This window comes from Actinia tenebrosa, unplaced genomic scaffold, assembly GCF_029948245.1.
Source record: "Actinia tenebrosa isolate PJP-AT-01 unplaced genomic scaffold, QUT_ActTen_1.0 PGA_scaffold8__29_contigs__length_14323225, whole genome shotgun sequence".
In the NCBI taxonomy this organism is placed as follows: domain Eukaryota; kingdom Metazoa; phylum Cnidaria; class Anthozoa; order Actiniaria; family Actiniidae; genus Actinia; species Actinia tenebrosa.
In genome coordinates, this window is record NW_028292585.1 from 3,285,068 (window position 1) to 3,312,456 (window position 27,389).

Consider the following 27,389-nt stretch of genomic DNA (forward strand, 5'->3'; position numbering starts at 1 on the left):
CTTCCTCAACTGAAGATCTTAGCTTTGAAATTAATGTAATTAATAATTAATTAATGTAAACATTCAATTAAGTTAAACTATTTTCTAGAATGTTGATGGATAATCTTTTGAGTAAAGGTATGTTTATTTTGTCTTTTTTAGAACAGCTATATTTGTTTCCTTGTGTTTTTTTTGTTTTGTTTTTTTTTTTTTTGCCTTGCAATTATTGCCTTTAGCGGTCAAGCTTCAGAGAATACAGCAAAATTTTCTATTGATCAGACATTTCTTGGAATCAGTCGAAAGCGAAAAGGCGAGTGATATGGTACCGTTTTAATGAGCCAGCTCTGAAAACGCTGAAAATGGCTTGGAAATCCATTGTTTTGGCCCTGGTGCTGTTGTCATCGTGTTCAACAGGTAACATCCGACACAGGATGAAATGGCGCATTTAAATGACTTGAAGAGAACCTTAAAGTTATTTAAATCTGTATATGAGCTTTAATGCTAAACTTAAATCTCCTTAAAGACTAATATAAGAAAAGGTTAGCTTTAAGTGACATTTAGTTAGTCTTTACAGAAAAAGTGATATAAGTGAATTTAATATGCAGCTTAAAGCTATCTTAAATGCACAAAGAGATTTAAGAGCGTTTAAATGCACGATTAAAGTATTTCTAAAGATCTCTACACATTACTTTAACTTTAAGGGTAAGCAGTAAAGCCTGTCTTATCTGTCACTAAGATCCTCTACTCTAGGTACTCGGGATACGCATCCGTGAGATATGTTTGAACTTCTGTATTCTGTGGCTACGACATCCAACGATTCAATTTTTTAAAATATTAATGATAATAATAATATTCTTTAAATTATTATCAAAAAAAATGTTTTTAGTATAGCTTACAATTTATAGTTTTGAGAATTCTTATAGTTATTCAACTCTTTTTGCCAATGGTCAAGTTAAATCTTTATTCTACATAGTTATACTCTATGCACAGTTTGTTATTATTTTTGAAACATTTAGCAAATTTTGAAATTTTCATTGATGAATTCAGTTGCTCTAATAAAGACCCTGGCTAATAAACTGAAACCATTTGGCGGGATTGATATTTTTTGAGTAGGAGCTAGTGTTTTATGGGGTATAAAACCATTTTTAAAAAGTTCTGCGAATTCCCAGCCCTCCGACAATAAAAACGTAGAGTTCAATATGAACGTTATATTAAAATATAATACATAGTTCTTTTGAATTAAGACTTTCCGGGTGACAGGTCACATGCAGAATATACACGTCAAAGATTTGAATTATCATACATCTATGCTTGTCTTATGAACCTTTCTCAACTAGTCCACAAACAACGAATAATTACTGGCCGCGGTAAAAAGTTGAAAATAAACGTCTATAAAATTGTTTATTTTATCTTTTCACGTTTAAGATACTTTAAAAGTTTTGTTCAAATAATATCTCAGGCCTCGTCCACACTATGCCGAATAATTTTGAATCCGAAATTTTATTTATTCGGTTAGGCCTACCGTCCACAATAGTCCGGGTGAATCCGGAACCATTTTTCACTGAAAACGATTTTTTTCGAATACGGTCTCCAGAGTGGAACAATTTGAACACGCCGGCTAGCCGTATTAGTGTAGACGGAGAACATTTCGTATCCGAAATTTTTCGAATACGATGACGTCATGATTGTCATGGGAACATGGCGGGAAGGCTAAAAATTCACCGCGGTCTCAATTTCAGCTTCGATGCACATGCTCAGATGTGCAATGAAGCGTTTTTGCCGCCTCTGATCGGACAAGTGTGGACGCGAAACATTTTATCCGTTTTCATGTGTGGACGGAAAACTTTTTTTTCGGTTTCGGTGTGAAAGTTGCGGATTCAAATTTATCCGGCATAGTGTGGACGGTGCCTCAGTATTTTCAAAAAAAACTCAAGTAAAACAATCATTAATGCAAGAAAATCAATGAAAGCAAAGTCCTTCGTATGAACGTTTTGTTTAATGAAAGTCGAAGATATCGAAAAGCACATTCAGTTTATTCGGACATAGTTGATATTATTATTTTAAATCAATCTATTGACTACAACTATTATATAGAAATGTATAAAGCGTCAAAAGTCCCCTTCACAGTTCCTTGCGCCATCTTGAAAGCTAGCCGTGCCTTTACATCGAAGCGAGACGAATGGCGAGCTTGCAATGACTGAAACGTGAATAATTGTTCAAGGTGTTAAAAATAGGTCTGGCGCCAGGAACTGTGAAAGGGGCTATAGAGCATGTGCATGTTAGGTCATTGCCGCCATCTTGGTTGACGATAACAAAGCATTCCTTATTAACTTCTCTTGTTAGATCAACCAACATGGTGGTTGTTTCATTGTTATTCATATCTCAAGGGATTTTGAGTCACATGGTTGCACACACTCTATTAGAATGTCTTGCTTTGAGTACCTGAGGTCATTGATCATGAAGTGATCATTTAACATTTGAATATTATGTATTAACAGTTTTCGACCAAGTAAGCACTTTGAGTCAAAGAATCTATAGAAATAAATAATAATGCTTACTGCAAAATAAAGTGAGATCTGATAGGGTCACTGGATTTGGAAGGCACGTTTTCTAACACATATTATCATTCGAACGCTGACTCAAGGTTACATGAGTTAGTGACGAACTTAAAAAAAAGCTGTCTTGTTTATGATTAAGAGTTAATTTATTAAGCTACATTTTTGTTTCACTTTGCTTCAAAAACTTTTGGAAATTATTATTTTTTGCATTGCATTAAATGCAACATATGTCCTTTTCTTCAGCAATTACAAGCACAACTACTATGATCACACCATCATCCACCACTATTGTAAACTCGGTAGACTCCACATCTACTCCAATCGCGGCGTCACCCACCACTACTACGATCCCGATGGACTTCACATCTTCTACGATGGCGGCGTCACCCACCACTTCTACGATCCCGATGGACTTCACATCTTCTACGATGGCGGCGTCACTCACCACTACTACTATCGCGGTGGACTTCACGGACTTCACATCTACTACGATAGCGGAGTCACCCACCACTACTATGATCCCGGTCGTGGACTCTGCATCTACTACGATGGCGGCGTTACCAACCACTACTACTATCGCGGTGGACTTCACATCTTCTACGATGGCCGCGTCACCCGCCACTACTACTATCGCGGTGGATTTCAAATCCTATACGATGGCGGCGTCACCCACCACTTCTGCGATCCCGGTGGACTTCACATCTTCTACGATGGCGGCGTCACCCACCACTACCACCACCACTGTGGACTTCACATCTTCTACGATGGCGGTGTCACCAACCACTACTACTATCGCGGTGGACTTCACATCTTCTACGATGTCGGTGTCACCCAACACTTCTGCGATCCCGGTGGACTTCACATCTTCTACGATGGCCGCGTCACCCACCACTTCTACTATCGCGGTGGACTTCAAGGACTTCACATCTACTACGATAGCGGCGTCACCCACCACTACTACTATCGCGGTGGACTTCACATCTTCTACGATGGCGGTGTCACCAACCACTACTACTATCGCGGTGGACTTCACATCTTCTACGATGTCGGTGTCACCCAACACTTCTGCGATCCCGGTGGACTTCACATCTTCTACGATGGCCGCGTCACCCACCACTTCTACTATCGCGGTGGACTTCAAGGACTTCACATCTACTACGATAGCGGCGTCACCCACCACTACTACTATCGCGGTGGACTTCACATCTTCTACGATGGCGGCGTCACCCGCCACTACTACTATCGCGGTGGACTTCACATCTACTACGATAGCGGTCTCACCCATCACTACCACCACCACTGTGGATTTCACATCTTCTACGATGGCGGTGTCACCCAACACTTCTGCGATCCCGGTGGACTTCACATCTTCTACGATGGCGGCGTCACTCACCACTACTACTATCCCGGTCGACTTCACATCTTCTACGATGGCGGAGTCACCCACCACTTCTGCGATCCCAGTGGACTTAACATCTTTTACGATGGCGGCGTCACCCACCACTTCTACTATCGCGGTGGACTTCACATCTTCTACGATGGCGGAGTCACCCAGCACTTCTACGATCCCGATGGACTTCACATCTTCTACGATGGCCGCGTCACCCGCCACTACTACTATCGCGGTGGACTTCACATCTACTACGATAGCGGTCTCACCCACCACTACCACCACCACTGTGTATTTCACATCTTCTACGATGGCGGTATCACCCACCACTTCTGCGATCCCGGTGGACTTCACATCTTCTACGATGGCGGTGTCACCCACCACTACTACTATCGCGGTGGACTTCACATCTTCTATGTTGTCGGTGTCACCCAACACTTCTGCGATCCCGGTGGACTTCACATCTTCTACGATGGCGGCGTCACTCACCACTACTACTATCCCGGTCGACTTCACATCTTCTACGATGGCGGAGTCACCCACCACTTCTGCGATCCCAGTGGACTTCACATCTTCTACGATGGCGGCGTCACCCACCACTACTACTATCGCGGTGGACTTCACATCTTCTACGATCGCGGTGACACCCACCACTTCTGCGATCCCGGTGGACTTCACATCTTCTACGATGGCCGCGTCACCCACCACTTCTACTATCGCGGTGGACTTCAAGGACTTCACATCTACTACGATAGCGGCGTCACCCACCACTACTACTATCGCGGTGGACTTCACATCTTCTACGATGGCGGCGTCACCCGCCACTACTACTATCGCGGTGGACTTCACATCTACTACGATAGCGGTCTCACCCATCACTACCACCACCACTGTGGATTTCACATCTTCTACGATGGCGGTGTCACCCAACACTTCTGCGATCCCGGTGGACTTCACATCTTCTACGATGGCGGCGTCACTCACCACTACTACTATCCCGGTCGACTTCACATCTTCTACGATGGCGGAGTCACCCACCACTTCTGCGATCCCAGTGGACTTAACATCTTCTACGATGGCGGCGTCACCCACCACTTCTACTATCGCGGTGGACTTCACATCTTCTACGATGGCGGAGTCACCCACCACTTCTACGATCCCGATGGACTTCACATCTTCTACGATGGCCGCGTCACCCGCCACTACTACTATCGCGGTGGACTTCACATCTACTACGATAGCGGTCTCACCCACCACTACCACCACCACTGTGTATTTCACATCTTCTACGATGGCGGTATCACCCACCACTTCTGCGATCCCGGTGGACTTCACATCTTCTACGATGGCGGTGTCACCCACCACTACTACTATCGCGGTGGACTTCACATCTTCTATGTTGTCGGTGTCACCCAACACTTCTGCGATCCCGGTGGACTTCACATCTTCTACGATGGCGGCGTCACTCACCACTACTACTATCCCGGTCGACTTCACATCTTCTACGATGGCGGAGTCACCCACCACTTCTGCGATCCCAGTGGACTTCACATCTTCTACGATGGCGGCGTCACCCACCACTACTACTATCGCGGTGGACTTCACATCTTCTACGATCGCGGTGACACCCACCACTTCTGCGATCCCGGTGGACTTCACATCTTCTACGATGGCGGCGTCACCCACCACTACTGCTATCGCGTTGGACTTCACATCTACTACGATAGCGGCAACACCCACCACTACTACTATCGCGGTGGACTTCATATCTTCTACGGTGGCGGCGTCACCCACCACTACTACTATCGCAGTGGATTTCACATCTTCTACGATGGCGGTGTCACCCACCACTTCTACGAGTTCGGTGGACCTCACATCTTCTACGATGGCGGCGTCATCCAACACTACCACCAACACGGTGGACTTCACATCTTCTATGATCGCGGCGTCACCAACCACTACTGCTACCATGGTTACGCTCGCTACCTCTACGACCACGATGCAACCGACAACAACTAACGGTATGTATGTTTGGAAGGATAATATCAAAACATTTGAAGAAGACTGGGGATGAATATAACATTTCGAATTGAAACACCTTTTTGATATTTTATATTAGTTGTTCAATGTAAAATGTGACTGGCTAAAACAACTAGAAAATGGTTATGACTAATTGAAACGGTTGATGAAATGATTAAAACAACCTAAGTACTTATCCCATTTGGTTGCTAAAATAAGTAATATCAACATGGTTGTTATTAACGCATTTATTTTGGTTAAGACAACTATCTATATGCTTCAATTTTTCTTTACATGGATGCAATTTAAACTAGTTTGCTATATCGTACTGACTCGGGCACTAGACGCATTTCCATTGGTTATAACCAATCTATATCGGACAAATGTTGGTTGTTACAACGAAAAGAAAATTGGTTAGTTGTGGGTAATTAATACTGTAACAAAACAAAACCGGTCTCAGATATGACCCAACCATACTTATATCATTTCTACCAAAAGACTGCGGATTTATCTTCCTATTTCAACTACGTATCAATTAAATTTTGGTAAAGAACGGGTGCCTTCACCTACGACCAAAACTCGACATGTAGCTAGGTTAAAATGTCTCGCTGTAATGGCTATAACCTTAATTTTTGATTTTTAACCAAAATTGTTTTACGCTATACGATGATAAAACTACATAATAATTTTTTTTTGTTGTAATTTTAACGTTATCTTTAGCAATTTCATGGCGATTGGAAGGAAACTGGGAACGAGCCCAATGATTCCTGAAAGCGCTTATATACCCATCATGTACCTCGGCAAATTCAAAGCCCGCCATTTGCAAACACTAACGGTCACAGGTAACCAAATCTAGATTTCTGTGGTTGTCATATTATGAAGAAATGAAGGCGATGCTTAAAAACCTCAATACATTCGTCAAAAAGATAACGTGAAATAAAGTAAAGAAATCTTAGCTCACCTTTGAAAGGTAGTACGTCTTAAGGTCTCTGTCAGTGCAAGAACACCGTTCGTCTCGCTTCGATGCAAATGCATGGTTACCTTTCAAGATGGCGCAGGAAACTGTGAAGTGAACTATTGTCAGGAAGTAACCAGAAAAAATTGGTAATCTCAATATGCCATTTCACGGATCCCGTTACTCAACATCAGCCTCGTCAGCGTGCAATTATTCTTTAGAATTTGACTACAGTCCGCAGTAATGAAAGGAATTCACACATCAACGAACAATTGAAACACTTAAAAGTTTCATAGGTTGTAGGCAATTTCTAAAGAATATATTACACGCTGACGAGGCTGAAGTTGAGCCGCGGGATCTGTGAAATGGTCTATTGCATTGCCTTGACCTTAAAAATTGGTTATAATAACCGATGCCATTTGGTTGTTATAAACCAAAGGTAATCATTTATAATAACCAATATTATTCTGGTTATCACAAATAAAAAATATGTTTGGTTATTGTAAACAATATCTTTTGGTACGTCGTTATAACCTCAAGTTCATTAAAGATGTGATTTGTAAAACCTCAAGTTAATTGTTTATGATATCCAATATTATTATGGTTAGAATAACCATATGTTCAATGACCAATAAATATGGTTATTTCAACCATATGCATTAAAAAACTGGTTCTATCAGTTGCATAAACTCAGTTTAAACAATGTTTTCTGGTTGTTTTAACCAGGCAGTTTTAACAATGTTTATCTTTATGACTTTTGTGTCTTAGCAGCACCGTCAGAAGATCCTATCATGTATCCCTATGGTCTGGAGGCATCAGATACAAAGTATAGCCGAAACCAATGGTACTGGAACTGCCCTCGAGTTGAATTTGATTTTGGTGGACTTCCTTTTTTTGGAAGAAAACATTATCATATTCACGTGAGTGTAAAACGGGATCGCAAATTATTGTAGATATAAACAAATTATCATCTTTATTTAACAATTACTTAATGTAAATATCTAGTTTGACATCATGTCAAGCCCCACGGCTTCAAATCTGACTTCCTCGCCCTTATCGTAAATATTATTCATGCATGTATTTTGTATATAATGAATTGTGCGCGAGATTCTGGTCGGATGGCTTAAACCCGAGGTGAAATAACACAAATTGTCAACATTAAACTCGTAGAAACTTTAATTCCGCCATGAGACACACCATGCTTCTTATAAGCGCGGAGGCTGGGTACACACAGGTAACCCAGATCAAAAAAAACAACAACAGCAAATCTATAAAACGTCTGGTAATCTAACAATATTAGTGTTCTCTTTAGTCCCGTCGTGGACATGAATATCTAATGGCAAATAAACTGTTATGCTGTTAAACGCATAGAGACCTAGCAAAAATCTACTCATGTGAGATAACGAGACCAGGAACGGACCCATGACCCCAAAAGTGCGAGGCGAGCGCACTAGTTCTACGCCACAATTGATTCCCATTACATTTTCTTTAAACCCATCCACATTCGTTTCTCAGTTTAATATATTTTAGTCTTTGTTAATAATAGGTCTGCCCAAATGGTTTGATGTCTTTCGATTCGTCCTGGTTGCGATGGTGGCCGTACAATTTTGGTCAGTACTACTGGTTCGATAGGTACGCTATGCTTGCACCTTACTGGGGTTTAACCGATGTTTATTACTCCTTTGCTAACGACATATCTCAGATGTACTACCACGTATACCGAGAATATGACGGAAATCCATCAACAGAGAGCATATTGAAGAGGGCTGCAGATGATGTGAACAAGCACACCAGGAACAATCCCTTGCCAACAGAGTTTACTAAGGCCACTTATGTGTTGGTGGTCACGTGGGTTAGGTTACGTCACTGGTATTCAGGGTGGAGGACCGTTATGAAAAACAAGGTGAGTAAATGAGAGAGGGAGAGGAAGGAGGGATGGACGGATGGACGGATGGACGGATGGACGGATGGACGGATGGACGGATGGACGGATGGACGGATGGACGGATGGACGGATGGACGGATGGACGGATGGACGGATGGACGGATGGACGGATGGACGGATGGACGGATGGACGGATGGACGGATGGACGGATGGACGGATGGACGGATGGACGGATGGACGGATGGACGGATGGACGGATGGACGGATGGACGGATGGACGGATGGACGGATGGACGGATGGACGGATGGACGGATGGACGGATGGACGGATGGACGGATGGACGGATGGACGGATGGACGGATGGACGGATGGACGGATGGACGGATGGACGGATGGACGGATGGACGGATGGACGGATGGACGGATGGACGGATGGACGGATGGACGGATGGACGGATGGACGGATGGACGGATGGACGGATGGACGGATGGACGGATGGGATGGACGGATGGACGGATGGACGGATGGACGGATGGACGGATGGACGGATGGACGGATGGACGGATGGACGGATGGACGGATGGACGGATGGACGGATGGACGGATGGACGGATGGAGGAGGGAGGGAGGGAGGGAGGTAAGGAGGAGGGAGGGAGGTAAGGAGGGAGGGAGGGAGGAATAGCAATTGAAAAGGTTCTATTGCCTTATTTGATAACAACCTAAAGAAAAAGTCGAAGAAAAAAAAAAAGAAGAGCTTTGAAAGGCATTGACCATAAAGTATAAGGCACATCAATGATCCCAATTGGCAGGCAATAAAAACACCAAACGCGATGAATAATTTATATCTATAATGCTGGATCTTAGATATTTCATAGCGAACTGCTCTTGATCATTTGGATCTGATCCGAGACATGCATTTAACATGAATGAGAAGTAATCATGATAGATACCTTGCATCGAATCCACAGTTCAACACATTCCAAGCAGTCCTCATAACAGATGGTGTGTTCTCTTTCGTTCTGTACAACTATCCTCAAAACGGTATCCAGTGGTCTGCTCCTGATGAAACGTAAGGAAATGCTATAAGAATAAGGGAAAGTAGGAAATATTTCATTATTCAATAGTTCCCTTTACAGTTACCTGTGCCATCTTGAAAGGTAATCATACCTGGGCTTTGAAGCAGGTACAGAGGTGACCTTCTAACGATAGATTGACCCTTTTTGACAACCTTGGGCAATTATTCACATGTCTCTATCACTACAAGTGCACCGCCGACCTCGCTTCGATGGCATGGTTACCTTTCAAAATGGCGCAGGGAACTGTGAAGGGAAATGTTAGCTAATATTGTCCCACAAATTGTAGCCATATTGGTTGTAGTTCGTTTCTACTGCTAGCTAGTCTTCTATAGGCGATGGTATAATTGAATAAGTGTTTTCTCCGTTATTTATATCCACGATGGATGTTCTTTACATTCTACATGGTTGTTGTTTGTTAAATGTGCGGTGGTAAATGGACAACAGCGTCAAGAAACTTGTCATACACGCGCTATTATTGTATTGCAATTTTGGCGCGCAAAATTAATTTACTAATCAATCAAAGTAAGGCACATTAATGATTACGATTAATTATTTAATTGATTAGCGATGGCTTACTGACACGTTTTTTCTTTAGTCGATATTATTATCGATACTGGTATGACCGAGCGCTTCCAGTGGTTGGGATCAACGCGGGAGACATCAATAGAAACTATTACAATCATCCACGGTAAGCTAGTATTTGAAAATGGGTTTAAAATCAGAGTGAAAATGGAGCTAGTGGAGAAGACCAAACTAGGAATAGAGGTTTTGCACTATTTCAAGCCCTGTTCAAGATTTGTCGTGATGTCCCCCAAAGCAAGTGTTACCCATGTAAGACAGTAGACCCCTATGCAGCACGTCGGAATACAGCTCAAATTTGCATTGGAGGGCATAACAATAGGTTTCCAATTCTCGTGATATTGATTTGATTTGATTGATTGAGTTCCTTGATTACAGACTCACTTACACAGGGTTAGCCTCGTGTGCAAATACCAACAGTAAAGTAAAGAATGCACAACTTCAACAATACAAGGGGTCTATTCTTCTGTTCATGAATTTTCATTTAATATACTATCAATTTCGATTTTCTAGCTCTGGCAGAGTCCCCATCGTAGACATTGATCAAATAGAAGGGTTAAATGCCATTAAATCTTTTGGCGACTTGAACTTTCGACAAACCTTGAATGGCATTCGTGGCAGACTGTTTATCCGCCTGGAAGACTCACCTGGAAGGTTAGATGCCATGATTGAATGTGCCAAGTGGTACGTAAAAGATAATTGGGAGTTGAGATCTCGAGGTTTGCAGGCCTATCTCAACACGCTGGAAGCCTGTCCTTGTACGTATTGGCAGGCTTGGAGAGACAGGAGATTTAGGTATGAGTCAGGACGATGGCCAGTCTACTGCTTTGTCTCAAGGTTCCCTTCTGTGTTCGGATGGGGACAGAAGTGCTGTTACGAATTCATTAGAACAACAGGATGGTGGTGGGGATGGTGGTGGTGGTTTCCTCTGTTAACAAGTGGATTTCCTAATGGCGGCAATGCTCAAAAGTTAGTAAGCACAGTTAGGTGTTTTCGGCGATACCCATCACGTGGTATAAATGGTGTTGCATTGCGTTTGGTCACCAAGAGGTTTTGACATCGTTCTCGGAATTTCGTACGAATGTACGGAATCTTGAACAAATTATTTACTTGGTTTATTTAGTTAGCTCTCTAAATACAAGCAAAATATCAGTTTTCCGGTTTGACTGAAGCTTTTCTTGCCACTGTTTAGAGAGCTAACTAAAGAGATCGATCTGAATTTTCTTTTTAAAGTCAGTGAATTTGTATGGGAATCCGAGAGCAATGTCCGAACCATTTATACCACGTGACGGCTAGCGCCGAAAAGGTGAATTAGGTAATATAAATGCGGTCTTCTCTCATCTCTGAGGTACCGTGTTCGATTCCTGGACTCGTCATCACATGTGGGTAGAGTTTGTTAGGTCTCTTCTACGAACAAGGGCTTTTCTCTAACATGCAGAACACCATGACCAATTTTATCAGTAAATTCGCCGTGCCCTGACCTGTTTTATTCATGGTATCGATAAAATTTGAAGGACGTTTTTGAAGCAAATGAAGCCTTGTCGTAGAAAATCTTTTTAAAATAAATACCAAAAATAATTAAATAAATGAAATAAATAAATAGGAGATAGCAGTGGAATGGAAAACCGGATATCGGAGAACCCTGAGAAAAGCCCTCGAAGCACAGGAGAGAACCAACAAGCAACTCTACTCACACACAACAACGAGCCCCGCGGGACTCGAACCCGGGTCACATTGGTGCACGTGAGAGGCAAGCACTAATGAATCCACTCATCTTATATTTTTAGGCACCACCAACGTTGGGATCGATACAATTGGGTACAGAACGACTACAAAGCGTACCAACAATGTTGTGTTTATAGCAACCTGTGTTGGATGTATCTAGAACGACGTCCATCTGACACATGTGCACGTTACGTCCCTCCGAGAAGGAGTAAGTTAACATAACTAGATTGATTAGATTCTGAGGTTGAGGAAGAATGGGTCGAGCTGGCATTTCAGTGCATTGTAGGACCGTTTAAGAGGACATATTTACAAGATGGCCCAGGGGCGGATTCAGGAATTTTAGAAGGGGGTGACTATTACAAAGGTTTTTACCAGGAATTCAAGGACGCCTGCACATTCCCCTGACGATATATTCACGTTACATCTCATGCCGGTGTAAATCAATTAACAACATAATTTAAGATTCTTTTTACGATTTTTAAACTTACAGCGTGGTTTTGGGGCGATCCTCACTTCGTCACACTGGACAGCAAGAACTACACGTTCAACGGTCTTGGAGAGTACGTCATGCTGGATGCAAAAGATGGTTTCTTTCAGCTGCAAGCCCGAACGAGCCTTGCTAAAGGAAATGGCACTGCTACCGTGTTTAGTGGAGCTGTAGCCAAAGAGAACAATTCCACAACTGTTCAAGTTACCTTGCCGTATGATAATGGTAAGATAGATTGAAAAGTTCAAGTTTTAATTTATGCTCCCGGCCCTTCACGTATTCTGGGCGCATTTTTTTTTTTTTTTTTTTTTTTTTTTCCTTTTCCATTCTATATACATTTTCTTTGTTGCAAAAAACAGTGCTTGCTTTTACTTTTGGAGCAGAGAGGATTTGTCACGCACGGTATGAAGCAGCATGCAACTTAATTTACATAAGTTAACGGTTGTTGCGTGACAAGTTGTGCAATTCTGTCACGTATTCTACCGAGCCTTAATTCATCAAATTTGGACGCGCTTGCAAATGATATAATTACTGTAAAGCACTACTCTTGACTAGTCTAATTTATGCCTACTTAATTTGCTTAACAAAGGAGAATTGACCTATGATTCCATTTATTCACTTATTCAAAGAAACAATGGAAGTTCTCGTAGATGGAAAACCTTTTGACTTCAAAAGCCTGACCAACGAATCTATTGATCTCAATAATGGTTCTGTTACGGTTTCCAAGCCTAAGGAACAATGCTTCGAGATGACTTTCCCTTCAGGAATGTCAGTAACAATATGCGAAAAACAGAACATACTTTCCATCGTCACTACTGCTCCAGAGTCATTCAAAAACAAGACGAAAGGTCTTCTTGGAACATGGAATGGAAATCCAGAGGATGATTTTACTCTACCTAATGGAACAGTACTGCCACACGATATGGCCGGCAGTGATATTCACTATAAGTTTGGATTGTCATGTAAGTTTTGTATAATATATTTTGAAAAAAATAATGGGAATAAAGAAAAAACAGAAGAATTACAGTTCTCCATGATTCTCCAGATCTAGACAGCTATTTATCGGGTCTCCGCCATTTTCTACAAAACTAAACAAACGACATTGTATGTTTTAGGGCAAGTCAACTCCACTACCTCATTATTTACCTACAAACCAGGCGAAAACTTCTCCACATTCGTCAACTCATCGTTCAAACCGATGTTCATTGAAGACATCAATTGGGCGAACGATTCTCTCAGACTGCAGGCAGAAGCGGCTTGCAACGGTGATATTAGCTGTCTGTTTGATATAGCTTCAACGGGAGACTTGTCTGTTGGTTTAAGTACACGACAGATAGGATCACAGTTTGTGAATGACTCTAATAGACTGAGTAAGTAAGAATAGTATTAATGAATAGATTTTAGCCGAGAAGCTAGTAACGTAAGGAGAGAAGCAAGAGAGTAAAGTTTATATGGATGGAGATAGTGTGGATTTGGCGGGAAATTTTGGCGCCAAAACGCGTGCGCTCAAGTCCAAACACCGACCCTCTCTTCGTGTCCAGTTTCAAGAGAATTTGGGGATGGGCGAAAGGAATCAGTTACTCACAATAATAGTTACTCACAATTTGTCCCTCTCTGTGGTACCGAAATCTGATTGGGACCATGGACTATGGAGCTAGCTAGTTTCTGTGAATTTGACGGGAACGTTTCGCGCTAAAACGCGCGCGCTCGAGTCCAACCCAACTGAGACTCCCTGAGACCCAAAATCAGAAAAAGTCTATTTATGGAGGTTTACATCACTGGTGATTGTTTCTACAGGTAATGAGGCACCCAAGTTCTCAAACAGTTCTTCAGAGATCTACCTAAATATCAATAAAACAGTTACCGTTTTGATCAATGCCACTGATGATGATGGTGATGATATCATATTCAATGTGAGCGGTCTTCCTGATGGCACTAACCAGACAATCTATCCAACGTCTGTGTCGCTGAAATGGAAAGTGACCATGGAAAAGGTTATTATTGGATATAGATTATATTTGTGATCTATTAAATTATTTAACTTACATCGAAGCTGCAGGTAAAATTGTCAAAAGATGAAGCAGTGTTTCAAAAAGTATAGTTTCTATTCCTGTTGTCTTGAAGGATTATCCGTAAAAATAAGCTCGTCAACAGATTTGTTCTTCTTTCGTTCTTCTTTTATTTTAGTTTCTTTTGTCCTAATTTCTTTCATCTTTCCTCTTTATTCTTTGTTCTTTGTCGTTTTTTCCTTTACTGACCGTTCCCCCCCCCCCCCCCCCCCCCGAATACCTTTTGTTTTCCATTTACTTTGTCACATTTTTTTACTCCTCCTTTGTATAGAATATAACTATACTACAGAATCAGCTCCTTCAAGTTCGGCTCAAGATCCAAAATCTCGCATACTAACATACACACCTTGCATTTCAGTTTGAGCTTGTAGTCATAGCAACAGACAGCAAGGGCGCTTCTACAGTCTTCAAACCCACTACGTACATCTGCCCATGTCACAACAATGGAATATGCGAGAAACCAAACAAACTAGCCAATCAGTCGCTTGCAGATCCAGGGAAGGAAAGGTTCTTTCTAATGTCTTGTGTCTGCGTGGATGGATACACTGGACAGTACTGTGAGTCCGATATTGATGCCTGTGAAGCAAACTCCAATCCTTGCTATCCTGGAGTTGAGTGTAAAGACTTGCCGCCGCCAGCCAACCTGACGAGTGGATACACTTGTGATCCTTGTCCTAGTGGATATACTGGAAATGGTGCAAACTGCGCAGGTAAATAAATAAGACGAATAACTTTTGTTATCCGTTGTGGTGCAGTGTCTTTCCTCCATTTAAACCAGCCTAAGCTGAATAGCCCACTTCCGGGATATGCTTCGCTTGTCACGCACAAAGGTTTCAAAACCTTTGTGAGTGACAGTCGAAACATATCTCGGAGGTGGGCTATTGGACTGCTCTGTCAAAATATTGCTTATATATATGATTTTTTGTTTGAGTTGTATCCATATTTATGTGTCTTCTCTTGCGCAACCGTTAAACAAAAAATGTAACTCAAGGGAATGACATGGTCTGATCATGAAATGGGAAAACATTAAGCCTAAGGTAAAAAGGTATCCTAGTCTTCCATATGTAGATTTTCACTCCCAACGATGATGCTATTTGAATTACCTTTGAATGTAGATGTCGATGAGTGCGCTGGAGTTAACGTCTGCGAGCAGATATGTGGCAACACACCAGGCTCGTACGTGTGTGACTGCAAGAAAGGATACAAACTTAATGTGGACAAGAAAACATGCGACGGTAAGATACGTATAGACCCCTTGCACTGAGTCCCGAGAGAAATTGTTCTTGGGGGGGGGGGGGGGGTGGATTTGTTTTGCATTTAAAAAAACGGACTATTGTTTTGTCCCCCAGAACAATTTTTCTTGGAAATCAATACAAAGGGTCTATCTGCTCTAAATGGCCATCATACCATATCTAGCCATCATGACCATCATACCGTATCATATATGTCACGGAGTGACGTTCAGTCAAATGAATTATCATTATATCTTAATCATATCATTATTAGTAGATGATATTTATGCAAGATTAAAATGGTTGGTATATTTTTCTCCAGACATCAACGAGTGTGACCCTGTTAGTGACTGTATGCAGAACTGCACGAACTATGTCGGTAGCTATTCCTGTTCCTGTAACAAGTATTTCAAGGTTAAACCTGACAATCCAAAGCAATGCATACGTAGGTCAATATATATCTCATTCAAAAATGTACTCAAATGCATCATCTTATGCAAAGAAAGTTATGATTAAGAAAGCCTTTCAATTTCATCGAACTCTAAAACAAGATTTGGGCTGATCTATAAGTCAAGGCATGGCTGACACACACAGAGCGAACCCTGAAACAAGCTTTTGGCTGTTCTAAGTCAGGGCATGACTAGCTCACACATTGAACACTGAAACAATCTCTGGGCTGATCTAAGTCAGGGCACAGCTAACTCACAGATCGAACTCTAAAACAACCCCTGGGATGGGCTGATCTAAGTCAAGGCACGTCAAACTCACAGATCGAACACTGAAACCACATCTGGGCTGATCCAAGTCAGGTCATGACTAGCTCACAGATTGAACCCTGAAACAATCTCTGGGCTGATCTAAGTGAGGGCACGGCTTACTCACAGATCGAATTGCAATTCAGCTTTTTATTTTGCTTTTCCGGAGGGAGTGAGGAAAACCGAAACATTCTCACGAATGACACACAGACAGACCTAACAAACTCTACTCACATGCCAAGAGGAAAGGCGAATGGTACTGTTGCTACGCACCGCTTGTTCAGCTTAGATCAAAGTTGTTTCACGGTTAGACCTATGGTAGTCGTGCCCTGATTGTCTTTTTTGAGCTTCAAAAATGTAAATATTCAATTCCAAATTTCTTGTATTTTGCAGCTGAAACTCCATGTACGAATAACCGTCTGGGCTGCACACACGTGTGTTATGTTGCAGATGAAGTTGAAACTTGTGCGTGTAACCAAGGTTACGAACTAGACAACGACAAAAGGACATGCGAAGGTTCGATCGATAATCAACTGATCTTCTTGTGGAGGGCTTTTGCGTGATGGTCACGCTATTCTCAATATTCAAAGAATGTTAGCCGTTCCGGGATTGAAGAAGGCGTTGCATCACGGGGCTGTTTGAGGGGACGCTTTATTACTTATATGGCTTCTTTCTCGCTTGCCGATAGTAAAACGGCGTAAAAAACAAGTGAAAAAAATCTTTATAATGGATTGCAGCCATTAATAATAATAATAATCAATCTTTATTCAGGAAGCCTACTTCACATAATGTGTTTTACAATAGGGTCCTGCCATTATATTAAGGGCATATCATATCGACAAACACATGGTGGCCATGATGGTGGCATTAACACATGACGGCGATGAAGTAACGTACATGTTGATGTCACAAACAAACTTTAACGTTAACTAAACTTTAACAATGTTTAACGTTCGAAGAAGGACGGACGAGTCATGCGCAGTTAAAATTCTGCATTACAAAAACAGCATTAAAAATTTTTTTTTTCCTTCTAATTTTTAAAGATATTGACGAGTGCGCCAGGAATGTCAACCGATGTCAACAGAAGTGTCACAACACTAAAGGAGGCTACTACTGCTCCTGTGTCGATGGATTTGAACTCGCGTCCGATAATGTGACGTGTAATGGTACGTCATATCCTGTATGACTAAATATGGTAACCTTGCTAATCACGTGGAGTGGATAAATAGTTCCTTTCTTTGTCATTCCTTTAATAGACCCGTTGCAGCACGTCGGAATGAAGCTCAATTTGGAGATCATAATAGGCTTCCAATTCTCAGGAGATTGAATTTTTTTTGTTTTGTCCTCCAAATTGAGCTGCTTTGACTTGACATGCAAGGGGTCTATAGTTGCTATAGTAACAGGTTTTTCATGTTTAGATATCGATGAATGCATGCGTTGGACGTTTAACTGCACCGACCCGTCCCAGTTATGTGTGAATACAGCGGGCTCGTACAAATGCAAATGTGAAACAGGACTTTACTGGATTGAAAATAAGTGTAGAGGTTGGTTCATAAGATTGATCTATAGCATAAATCACCTATCATATATTGTCCATCTTCTATCATAGCGGAGCTCCCGCGCAGGCCGAACGCCCGCGTAAGCGGAGCACGATACTTAAAAAAAAGGTAAATCATCGAGTTGATTTTTCATGGCTTGGCTGACGTCACTTCCGTCCGTTCGTCCGTCCGTACGTCCCTGCCGTACGTCCGTTCGTGTACACAACACAGGAATCCCGTTTGATGTGAAAGCAAAACTACTCACAAATGTGGCTCTCAATAAGCCTGAAGCGAGATGACGTTTTACCCCCATCTCTAGACCATAATCCTTTTCACACTGCTTTTGTTCTTTAATTATGATTATTGTTCCTGTATTCTCTAAGGAATCAAAAATTTTAATATGAAAGAATTTTAAGAACTATTATGGTATAAAGTCGGGGGTAAAACGTCATCTCGCTTCAGGCTTATAGACCTATCCCAAATTCGCTTGACTGGCCACGAAACAATGGTTTGAAGTCGAGGTTGAACTTGATGAACAAAATAATCAAGTCCAGTCTCAACTTCAAACCATTGCTTCGTGGTCAGTCAAGCCAATTCGGGATAGGTCTATTGAACAGAAAAAATCGCTTTAGGACTACACACCAAAAGCAATTTAAAGAAAACCTTTCATGTAGTCAAAGATGGATCAAGAAGTGTTCATCAAAAATTCAGGTGTGTTTTTTTTTTTTTTTTTTGCAACAATCGTATATTATTATTATTATTTATTTATTTATTTATTCATTTTTATTTTTTTGACAAGCATTTTTCTCGACGAATCGACAAATCAAAGACTTTTAATATTTCTATATATATATCCTTAAATTTATTTTAATGCTGGAGGAAATATAACACGGAGAGCATATTACGACAAAAAATATTCGTCCTTTATTTATTTAGCTTTGTAAATCTTTACCAATTCGGTTCATTTTAACCAACTATGGTATGTTTTTCGTTCAAGTGCAGCTTTGTTCGCCTCCTATCGCTGGGTCTCATCGGCAAACCAAATGAAGACTTTCATTCAATAATTTTATATCTTTCCACAGATAATTTATTTAATTATTGAATGAAATATAAATTTACACCAAATATTCAACTGTTTATCAAGCTGTTCGAGCAAGTATGATTTTACAAATGAGCTTAAAATTGTGTTGTTGAGAGATGTTATCGTATAAAGACCTAGACTTTCACTTTCATTTTTCTTGAACGAAAAACATACGATATTTGGTTAAAAACAACCGAATTGTTAAAGATTTACAAAGCTAAATAAAGGAAGAATATTTTTTGTAATATGCTCTTCGTGTTATATTTCATCCAGCATTAAAATAAATTAAGCTTGTCTATAGAAATATTAAAAGTTTTGAGAGAAAGTCTTTGATTTGTCGATTCGTCGAGAAAAATGCTTGTCAAAAAATATATATATATACGATTGTTTGCTAAAAAACACTCACCTGAATTCTTAAAGAAAACTTCTTGATCCATCATTCTTGATACATTTCATATAAAAACATAAAAATTCCTATGGAGAACCAAGCATCGTTCTGTAAAAGACGTAATTAAGTAAGCTTATTTTTTGCTCACCTTATCATAGTTAATAGAGGGGAACTTTTAGGGGAACTATTAACTATGACCTTATTAAACCAGTTTTCAAGTCTGTTTTTTAGTCTTGTTTTGTCCTAAATCACCAGATTTTCGATTTCAGTGAAAGACATCCGAGGTAAATTTCACTAAACCTGATATTGTGTTTGATTATCTGTAGTTATTTTTCGTTTTTTTAAGTAAAAGAGATTCAAAGCCTAAAAATGTCCGCCATGGAAAACTTTGTCGAAGAATCTTCCAAGAACAAAACTAGCCACTGGGGGTGGGGGTGAGTTGTATACAAAAAGTGGGAGAGTATACTCGCGCAAAGAAAACAATGTAGTGCATTTCGATTCGATTTCAATGCATGGTTTTTATTATAGGAGAAATTATCTTCATCTCGAATAAAGAATAGTTGAAGATTTTTTACCGATCTTATTTTTGTGCTGTGCCTATGGGCACAGTACATTTGTTTTTGTTGAGTTAGGTATGATCGGAATTTAGTGTTACGAATGCCATTGGTGGACCTCGTCATGATTGACATTGGTGAAACACGAGGTGAAAATGCATGTTAAAGATCCGCAAGATCGGGACACGGAGGAGGTGAAAGAGGTTGAACATATGTGGTTTTCGTGGTAAGAGTGCCTTAATCCAACTTACTTTAAACTTAATTTGGTAGTATTCTAAGCAGATAATTAGAAACTGGAGCTAAATTAGAAACTTTAAGTGCGATTTTTGTTTTTTGATACAACTCGAATTAGTTACGTAAACAAAAGATTGTAAATGACAGGCCAGGAATTTATACTGCGTCATTGATGTAAAATAGTACTCGCACGAGTTTTATATTATTTTATTAGCAAGAAAATTGATATTAGGTTTGATTAGCAAAACATATTTATTTCTAGTCGAATATTTTCATGACAAAAACGTATTTCATGCCGTAAGCTTGAATGGGGGCGGGCAAGGAATTTCTACTGCGTCATTGATCTAAAATAGTACTATTGGTATTTACTAAAACAAGGAACGACCTAAAACCACCTGAAACCACCTGAAACGACCTGAAACGACCTGAAACGACCTGAAACCATCTTGAAACCACCTGAAACCAGCCAAAACATTGAATCTCCATCGAGTTTGTCGTCCAGTTTGTGTATTTTATTGACTGTTATCGATCGATCGAGTGTTTGTTTTCCTTGGAAGGGATGTACTTCATGGTAGAATGTCATATAGTCGCTCATACGTATAGTCTCCCATAGAGGTATTCCACACTGTCTTATACCTCACTTTTCCCTTGCTATGATTACTTGTTCCTAGCTATGATCAACCGTCCCTACCTATGATCAACTGTTCCTAGCTATGATCAACTGTCACTAGCTATGATCAACTATCCCTTAGCTATGATCAACTATCCCCAGCTATTTTCAACTATCTCTTGCTATTTTCAACTGCTCCTAGCTGTCATCAACTGTCCCTAGCTATTTTCAACTATCCCTAGCTGTCATCAACTGTCCCTAGCTATGATTACAATTTGAAAATTTTTTTACTTTAACGTGTAAATTTGTTTAACTTAACATTGGCGTATCTAGGGGGCTCAGGGGTGCCTGTGACCCCATTTTCAAAGCCAAAGATAAATCATCTGACCGTTGATGCAGTATGTGATATGATGTCATAGTGACAATTTGGTATGTTGTGACCCCCACGCCCACCCCTCCCCCCCACATGACAGATCCTGGATAAGCCCCTCCTTAACGTAATTCAGCCATGTTGCCTGCAAGTTTTTAAGTTCATTAAACTATATAAGGGGAAGTTAATCTATATATAGGTACAGGAAACCATTAGTAGAGAATGGTGAAAATAGCTAGGGATAGTTGATCATGCTGCTAGTGACAGTTGATCATAGCTAGGAACAGTTGATCATAGGTAGGGACGGTTGATCATAGCTAGGAACAGGTAATCGTAGCGAGGGAGAGGTGAGGTATAAGTGTGGAATACTTCTATGGGAGAGTATACGTGGCGACTATATGACATTCTACCATGAAATACATCCCTTCCAAGGAAAACAAACACTTGATCGATCGATAAAAGTCAATAAAATACACAAACTGGACGACAAACTCGATGGAGATTCAATGTTTTGGCTGGTTTCAGGTGGTTTCAAGATGGTTTCAGGTCGTTTCAGGTCGTTTCAGGTCGTTTCAGGTCGTTTCAGGTCGTTTCAGGTCGTTTCAGGTCGTTTCAGGTGGTTTTAGGTGGTTTCAGGTGGTTTCAGGCCGTTCCTTGTTTTAGTAACAGTACCCGCACGAGTTATATGTTATTGTATTAACTAAAGTAATAATTTTTGTTTTGGTTAGCTAAACGTATCTATTTCTAGTCGAATATTTTTATGAAAAAGGGATTTTTATGCCGAAACCTTCAACGAGTGGGTGGACGAGGAATTTACTGCGTCATAATTTACATAAAAGAGTACTCACACGAGTTTTATATTAGTTTATTTATAGGTCCTTTCACGGTTTCCGACGCCATATTGTTTGGGCAGAAGTGTAGGGAAAGAGATACGTTTTTCGTAATATTTCCATTCTGAGGTTACCCTGCGAGCAAAGTCTCCTTTACCTTTTCCCGAGTGAGAGAAAGGAAAGAGTCTTCTTTCCTTTCTCTCACTCGGGGGAAGGTAAAGGAGACTCTGCTCGCAGGGTATTCTGAGGTAAATTTTCGAGACCAAACTTTTTCTGTAGATGGAGAATCTTCTGTTCAATAATGTTTTGTGTGGTGTTTTTGAGCCGATGGAACCACCAAAACACTGGTTCTCAGAGAGACGGAGGCTTGCTTTGGGGTTTGCGAACAAGACTCGTTTATGCTGGTTCAATTTGACCGTAAAAAAATATTCAAACCGAATCCACGGACTTTCTTCTGTCTTACAATGACTAAATCCCAAATAGTCTTGTACTCTATTCAAAGTATCCAATGTGCACAGCACATTTGACACGTTTTCCCGTGTCAAAACTTGTTACCATTCAGTTTCATTCAAATTGGGCTCCCTGTGACTTGCGTATCGGGAGCTCCGCTTTTAGGCAGTGCTTAAATTTATATATTATTTATTTGTAGTAATAACAGAAATGTTAGGGGAGCTTCTGCTTATCGCAATAACGTTGTTGCATTGCCAATTGCAGAGCATCTATCGTTCTTATCGACCGCTTTCTCAAGGTTGCATGCGCATCCAAATTTAAGGAACTTGACGGGCCACGATACCAGAACACGAATATTATCATGCATTGCTATGAAAAAAAATTTTAATAAGAATTCATAAAATCAGTTATCCTTCCCTTTAAATATAAAACTGTGTCCTCAATTTTACTGAATTTGCGTTTTTCAGTTTTGTGGCCCGTCAAGTTGGATGCGTACGCAGCCTTGAGAAAACGGTCTATTACCACTCACTGACACGGAATTTTTTTTTCGTTAATCGTTTCATAGAACAAAGAAAAATCATTTGCGCACAGATATTATTTTCCTTGCCAACAATGCGCAACTAGTTTACCTAGGATTAGCGCACGTATTACCGAGAAAGTAGGTTTTTAATAAAGTGATTTTTTCTGCAGCTCTCAAAAAAGACGAGCCAACACCAACTCCGCCTCCTGCACCAACGCCGAAAACACCAACTGACAACGAATTAGAGAACGCAGTTATCATAAAGCTGGAAAACCTTACCTTTATACAGGTGAAAATTTGCTATTTGAAAAAAATATACAAAAGACTTTAGTATCGATAAAATAAAGCTAAAGTTTTGTATTTTTGTGATCAGTGGAATAAAGAAAACGAAGACAGGTTCAAAGAAGCAGTAGCAAAAGCTGTTACTGAATACTGCGCAATCGCAAGCCATGACTGCGGCGCCAGGTAGGTTTAAAACATGATGTCAAAATGAAGTATTAATATAACGTTATTCTTCCGGTTCTCCGGCTTTCCTTCTCCTTAAAATCTAACACGCTTAATTTCAACATTCGATCTGGCAGTTAGCCATGCCCTGACTTTGATCAGCCCAGAGGTTGTTCCAGGGTTCGATAATGAATGGTTTATTTTACAGCCATTGTTTTTCATACAGGGATCCCAACCGCGTCATTATCTATACCGCTGACCAAGTCCATCTAGTCCCAGACTTCTTAAAAGAGAACCCAAATCATTTAGCTTTCTACGTCAACCAGCCTCCTGGTGTTGGTCAGCCAGGCAAGTCAACGATAGAGAAAGATACTTTGATCAAGATTATTGAATCCCATCAAGACGATATTGGGAAATCCCTCAATACGAGAGTTACTGATGTACGACCTTATAAGGAGCCAGCTCCAGGACCAAAAGAGACGGATTATCTACCGATTATTATTGGGTCTGCTGTCGGGTTGGTCGTACTTCTGTTACTTATACTCTTCGCTGTGTGGTGAGTAATGCGCTCAAGAAATAATTTAATTATTATTAATAGTTAAAAAGATTTTTTTCCATTCGAAACGCAATCAAGTATTAGTTCAGAAAACGGTATTTTCTTAACGCATTTAAATTGTACTTTTCTAACTTAGACTTCATTGGTTGTTCCTTAAAGCGCTTCCCAATCACACGATCACAAGATCGTACAATTTTTTGTCTCGATAAAATAAGGTTTTGGTGGACGTCAATCAAAGTGCTTCCATAACATTGTCGGAAAATACAAAGTTTTCAAGAGAACTTACAAGAGAAAATGAACTAGTTCATATTCTCTTGGAACTTACCTATATAATGTTGTCAAAACGCCTTGATTGTTGTCCACTATAAGTTTGTCGCGACAACAAATTGTACGAGTTCATTCGCGCGTTTGATTGGGAAGAACCAAGAGAAGGAAGCGCTGTATTCCCGTTTCTTTAAATTTCAATTCTTTTTCTTTCCCACGTCAATATTTTTTCTTCCATTCCATTTGCCATTCAGCATGGAGGAACATGATCACGTGACTTTGGTGTCTGTACATGCATTTTCGACAGTCTAAATTCCAATGTTTTTTTTATACCGAGTTCACTGAATAACTTGAATATTAGGTGTTTTTGTGCTTGGTAAGCTATTGGAAATGTATATCATGTTACTTCAAGATATTTTCAACAAAAGAAAAAAAAACGAGTTCCGGGCGGGATTAGTAGCGTTTTGATAGAGTGAATAGAATACAAGTTTTTTGTTATTGTCTGTTTTACAGGTTGCTTTATCGAAGCAGATCCAAAGTGGCCGCGACAGACAAAGGTGAACCGCTGACTGAGAAGGAAATAAAACGGATAAAACATTTTCCTTTTGAGGAACTAGAAATGCAAACTGAGATTCCCAGGGCAAATGCTGAAAACCGTTTATCAATCACGTAAAGTGACTCGCACAATTTTTTCGACGCATCGATGGGAATATATTTGTTAGTTAAAACTGGTTTCTAATTAGTATACCTGTGGTAGATTCAATCTCGTATCAAGCACCAACCTGCTGACCAAAAATAAAGAGGACTCTGGACTCGAGATTGAGGTAGTTCGAGAAAGAATAGTAGAGGTTAAACCTCGAACTCAGACTTTTCCCTCTGCAGGCAAAGGAAATTGTTACGATCTCGTTACCAAATCACTAAACAATATTCTTTGAGTAGACTTTTCATAGTTCGATAAAAAAATTGCATTCTGGTCTAGCTTTGGGTACTATCAATACCATATAAAGCACGTGAACAGAATATGTTTGTACCCAAGGTAGACCACAATGCACCATGCATCTTCACTACCTGAGAAGAGCCTGAAGTACAATCGGAGTAAAATCCTGAAAAAAATACCACTTTAATTAGTTTTAACAGGTTAATTTACTATACCGTTTGTCCCCTAGGGGGGAAGGGATAGGAGCCTTACGTATATATATACCATTTTTTCGCACCAACGATATTGCAGGACAAATTTCAAGGAAAATATAGCCTAGCATAGCAGCAAAATTAGAGTTCACAACTCACAGACTTATGCATTACTGCACTGTCTTAAATATTCGATTTTCTGGTTGAGTCTGGTTCAGCCAGTTCTCAAATGGTACGTGTCAGTTCTTATTAGTTTTTAGAACTCGGTCAACCAGGATTGTTGCTAAAAGTACATACGAGTGACTTACACTGCTGTTGATTTGTTTAACTAAGCAATTAACTAATAAAAAATCCGTGAAACATGTAAATGAAAATTCCGGTGTGTTCATCACGCCTTTGAATTCGTCTGTCGACGTGAATAACAACAATGTTGTGAGGTGCCACTCTGTGTTTATTAGCAAATTCTTCGCCACACCCATAACACTTTTTGGTAGCGTTGGGAAGTTTGCAAAGTGTGTATGGGACATTCCAGAATGCCACTGTTGATGCGTCATGAATGGTTTTGCTGGCTTGTTGCCAATATTGTGAAGATTCTGACAACCATTCTGCCATTGGAAATTACATGCAAACGCCTGATTGGGAAAGTTGGCATGGCTAATATGTTGACCGGGCCTAGGAGTATAAAACGGGTTGTGCATTGAAGATGGTACTGCAGTTGGATCAGGACCTTGTTGATCGACAGATACCTGAGGAAGATACGGGTTGTGCATTTCAAACACTGCTGAAGCTGATGGTGCTGCATTTTGGGGACCTTGTTGAGCAGCAGATACTGGAGGACACAGTGTGGCCATTGTCTGGCGCTGGGGTGGAGCAATGCTGGAAATTGATTTAGTTGGTGGGCTATTAACAGTACGTCTACGAGCCACCTTTTTCGCATCGTTTGGCCTGAGACCTGTAAAAATAATATTTAAACTTTACCATTGGGTAACTACATGTGAGTATGTAAGTAAACAAACTGGGGATCGAGATCTGTCTGCACTTATTTAAAAGGAACGATTTCCCGATCACGAAATACTAAAAATCTTATGTTAGGCATTTCATAAAACGGTACTTTTGATAACATCTTACCTATTCAGAGATTTTTAGCCCGGTCTCGATTGCGGCCGTTATGTTGGCATCTCCTCGACCCTTGGTTCTTGGCTTTGCTTTGTTTTTACACAGTTTAGTCCGTAACTCAGTGAGGTATTCAAATAGCAGAGCTTGAGACTCGGCAACAGCTACTGTGTCTGCGCTGCACATATACCCAAGCCTTTGAATGTGCTGCACTGGCAGTTGAACAGGTTGCTACTTTTCTTTAGTGGTTGTATAATCAGTGGTACACCGCCGCTCCGGCTTTTTACAGTACGCATCCTGGCATCATTGGATGCTGCTTGTGTAATTGCACCTAGTGTGTTCAGCAGAAACTCAGCTTTGTGAAATATATCTTGCAGAGTAGAGAGCCTGACACATTCTTCTGGGATGCAGGCTTCTTCTGCACTAATGCCGAGTTTCTTGGCAGTGGATGTTACCGCCACCCGGTTAGCTCAGTTGGTAAGAGCGTCGGTCTGTTGTGCGGGAGGTCGTGGTTCAAGCCTCGGCCGGACCAACACTCAGGGTCTTAAACTAACTGAGGAGAAGTTGCTGCCTTTGTGATTATATCTGCAAATGGTT

At 40.7% G+C, this 27,389-nt stretch overlaps 1 protein-coding gene across 2 annotated transcripts; it reads left to right on the forward strand.

Annotated features, from left to right (window-relative positions):
* The first annotated feature begins 266 nt into the window (after positions 1–266).
* Positions 267–25,635, forward strand: LOC116307032 (uncharacterized). Of its 2 annotated transcripts, none has more exons than XM_089040744.1 (22): positions 267–393; positions 2,781–5,948; positions 7,670–7,821; positions 8,448–8,804; positions 9,758–9,858; positions 10,461–10,553; positions 10,958–11,413; positions 12,232–12,377; positions 12,660–12,881; positions 13,286–13,618; positions 13,772–14,026; positions 14,454–14,650; positions 15,084–15,435; positions 15,841–15,960; positions 16,280–16,402; positions 17,106–17,228; positions 17,756–17,878; positions 18,131–18,256; positions 23,458–23,576; positions 23,661–23,752; positions 23,958–24,287; positions 25,065–25,635. In XM_089040744.1, exons 1-22 carry the CDS (start codon positions 339–341, stop codon positions 25,222–25,224), a joined length of 7,203 nt encoding a protein of 2,400 aa, XP_088896870.1. In that variant the 5' UTR covers positions 267–338; the 3' UTR covers positions 25,225–25,635. The 2 variants fall into 2 exon arrangements, with proteins under 2 accessions (XP_088896870.1, XP_088896871.1); XM_089040745.1 differs by having other exon boundaries at positions 7,673–7,821.
* The last annotated feature ends 1,754 nt before the right edge of the window (positions 25,636–27,389 follow it).

Coding starts and splice junctions, on each gene's coding strand:
- LOC116307032 (XM_089040744.1), top strand. CDS start 339: ATGGCTTGGAAATCCATTGTTTTGGCCCTGGTGCTGTTGTCATCGTGT. Junction 11,414..12,231: donor AATGGCGGCAATGCTCAAAA/GTTAGTAAGCAC, acceptor TTATATTTTTAG/GCACCACCAACGTTGGGATC. Junction 17,879..18,130: donor CGATAATGTGACGTGTAATG/GTACGTCATATC, acceptor TTTCATGTTTAG/ATATCGATGAATGCATGCGT.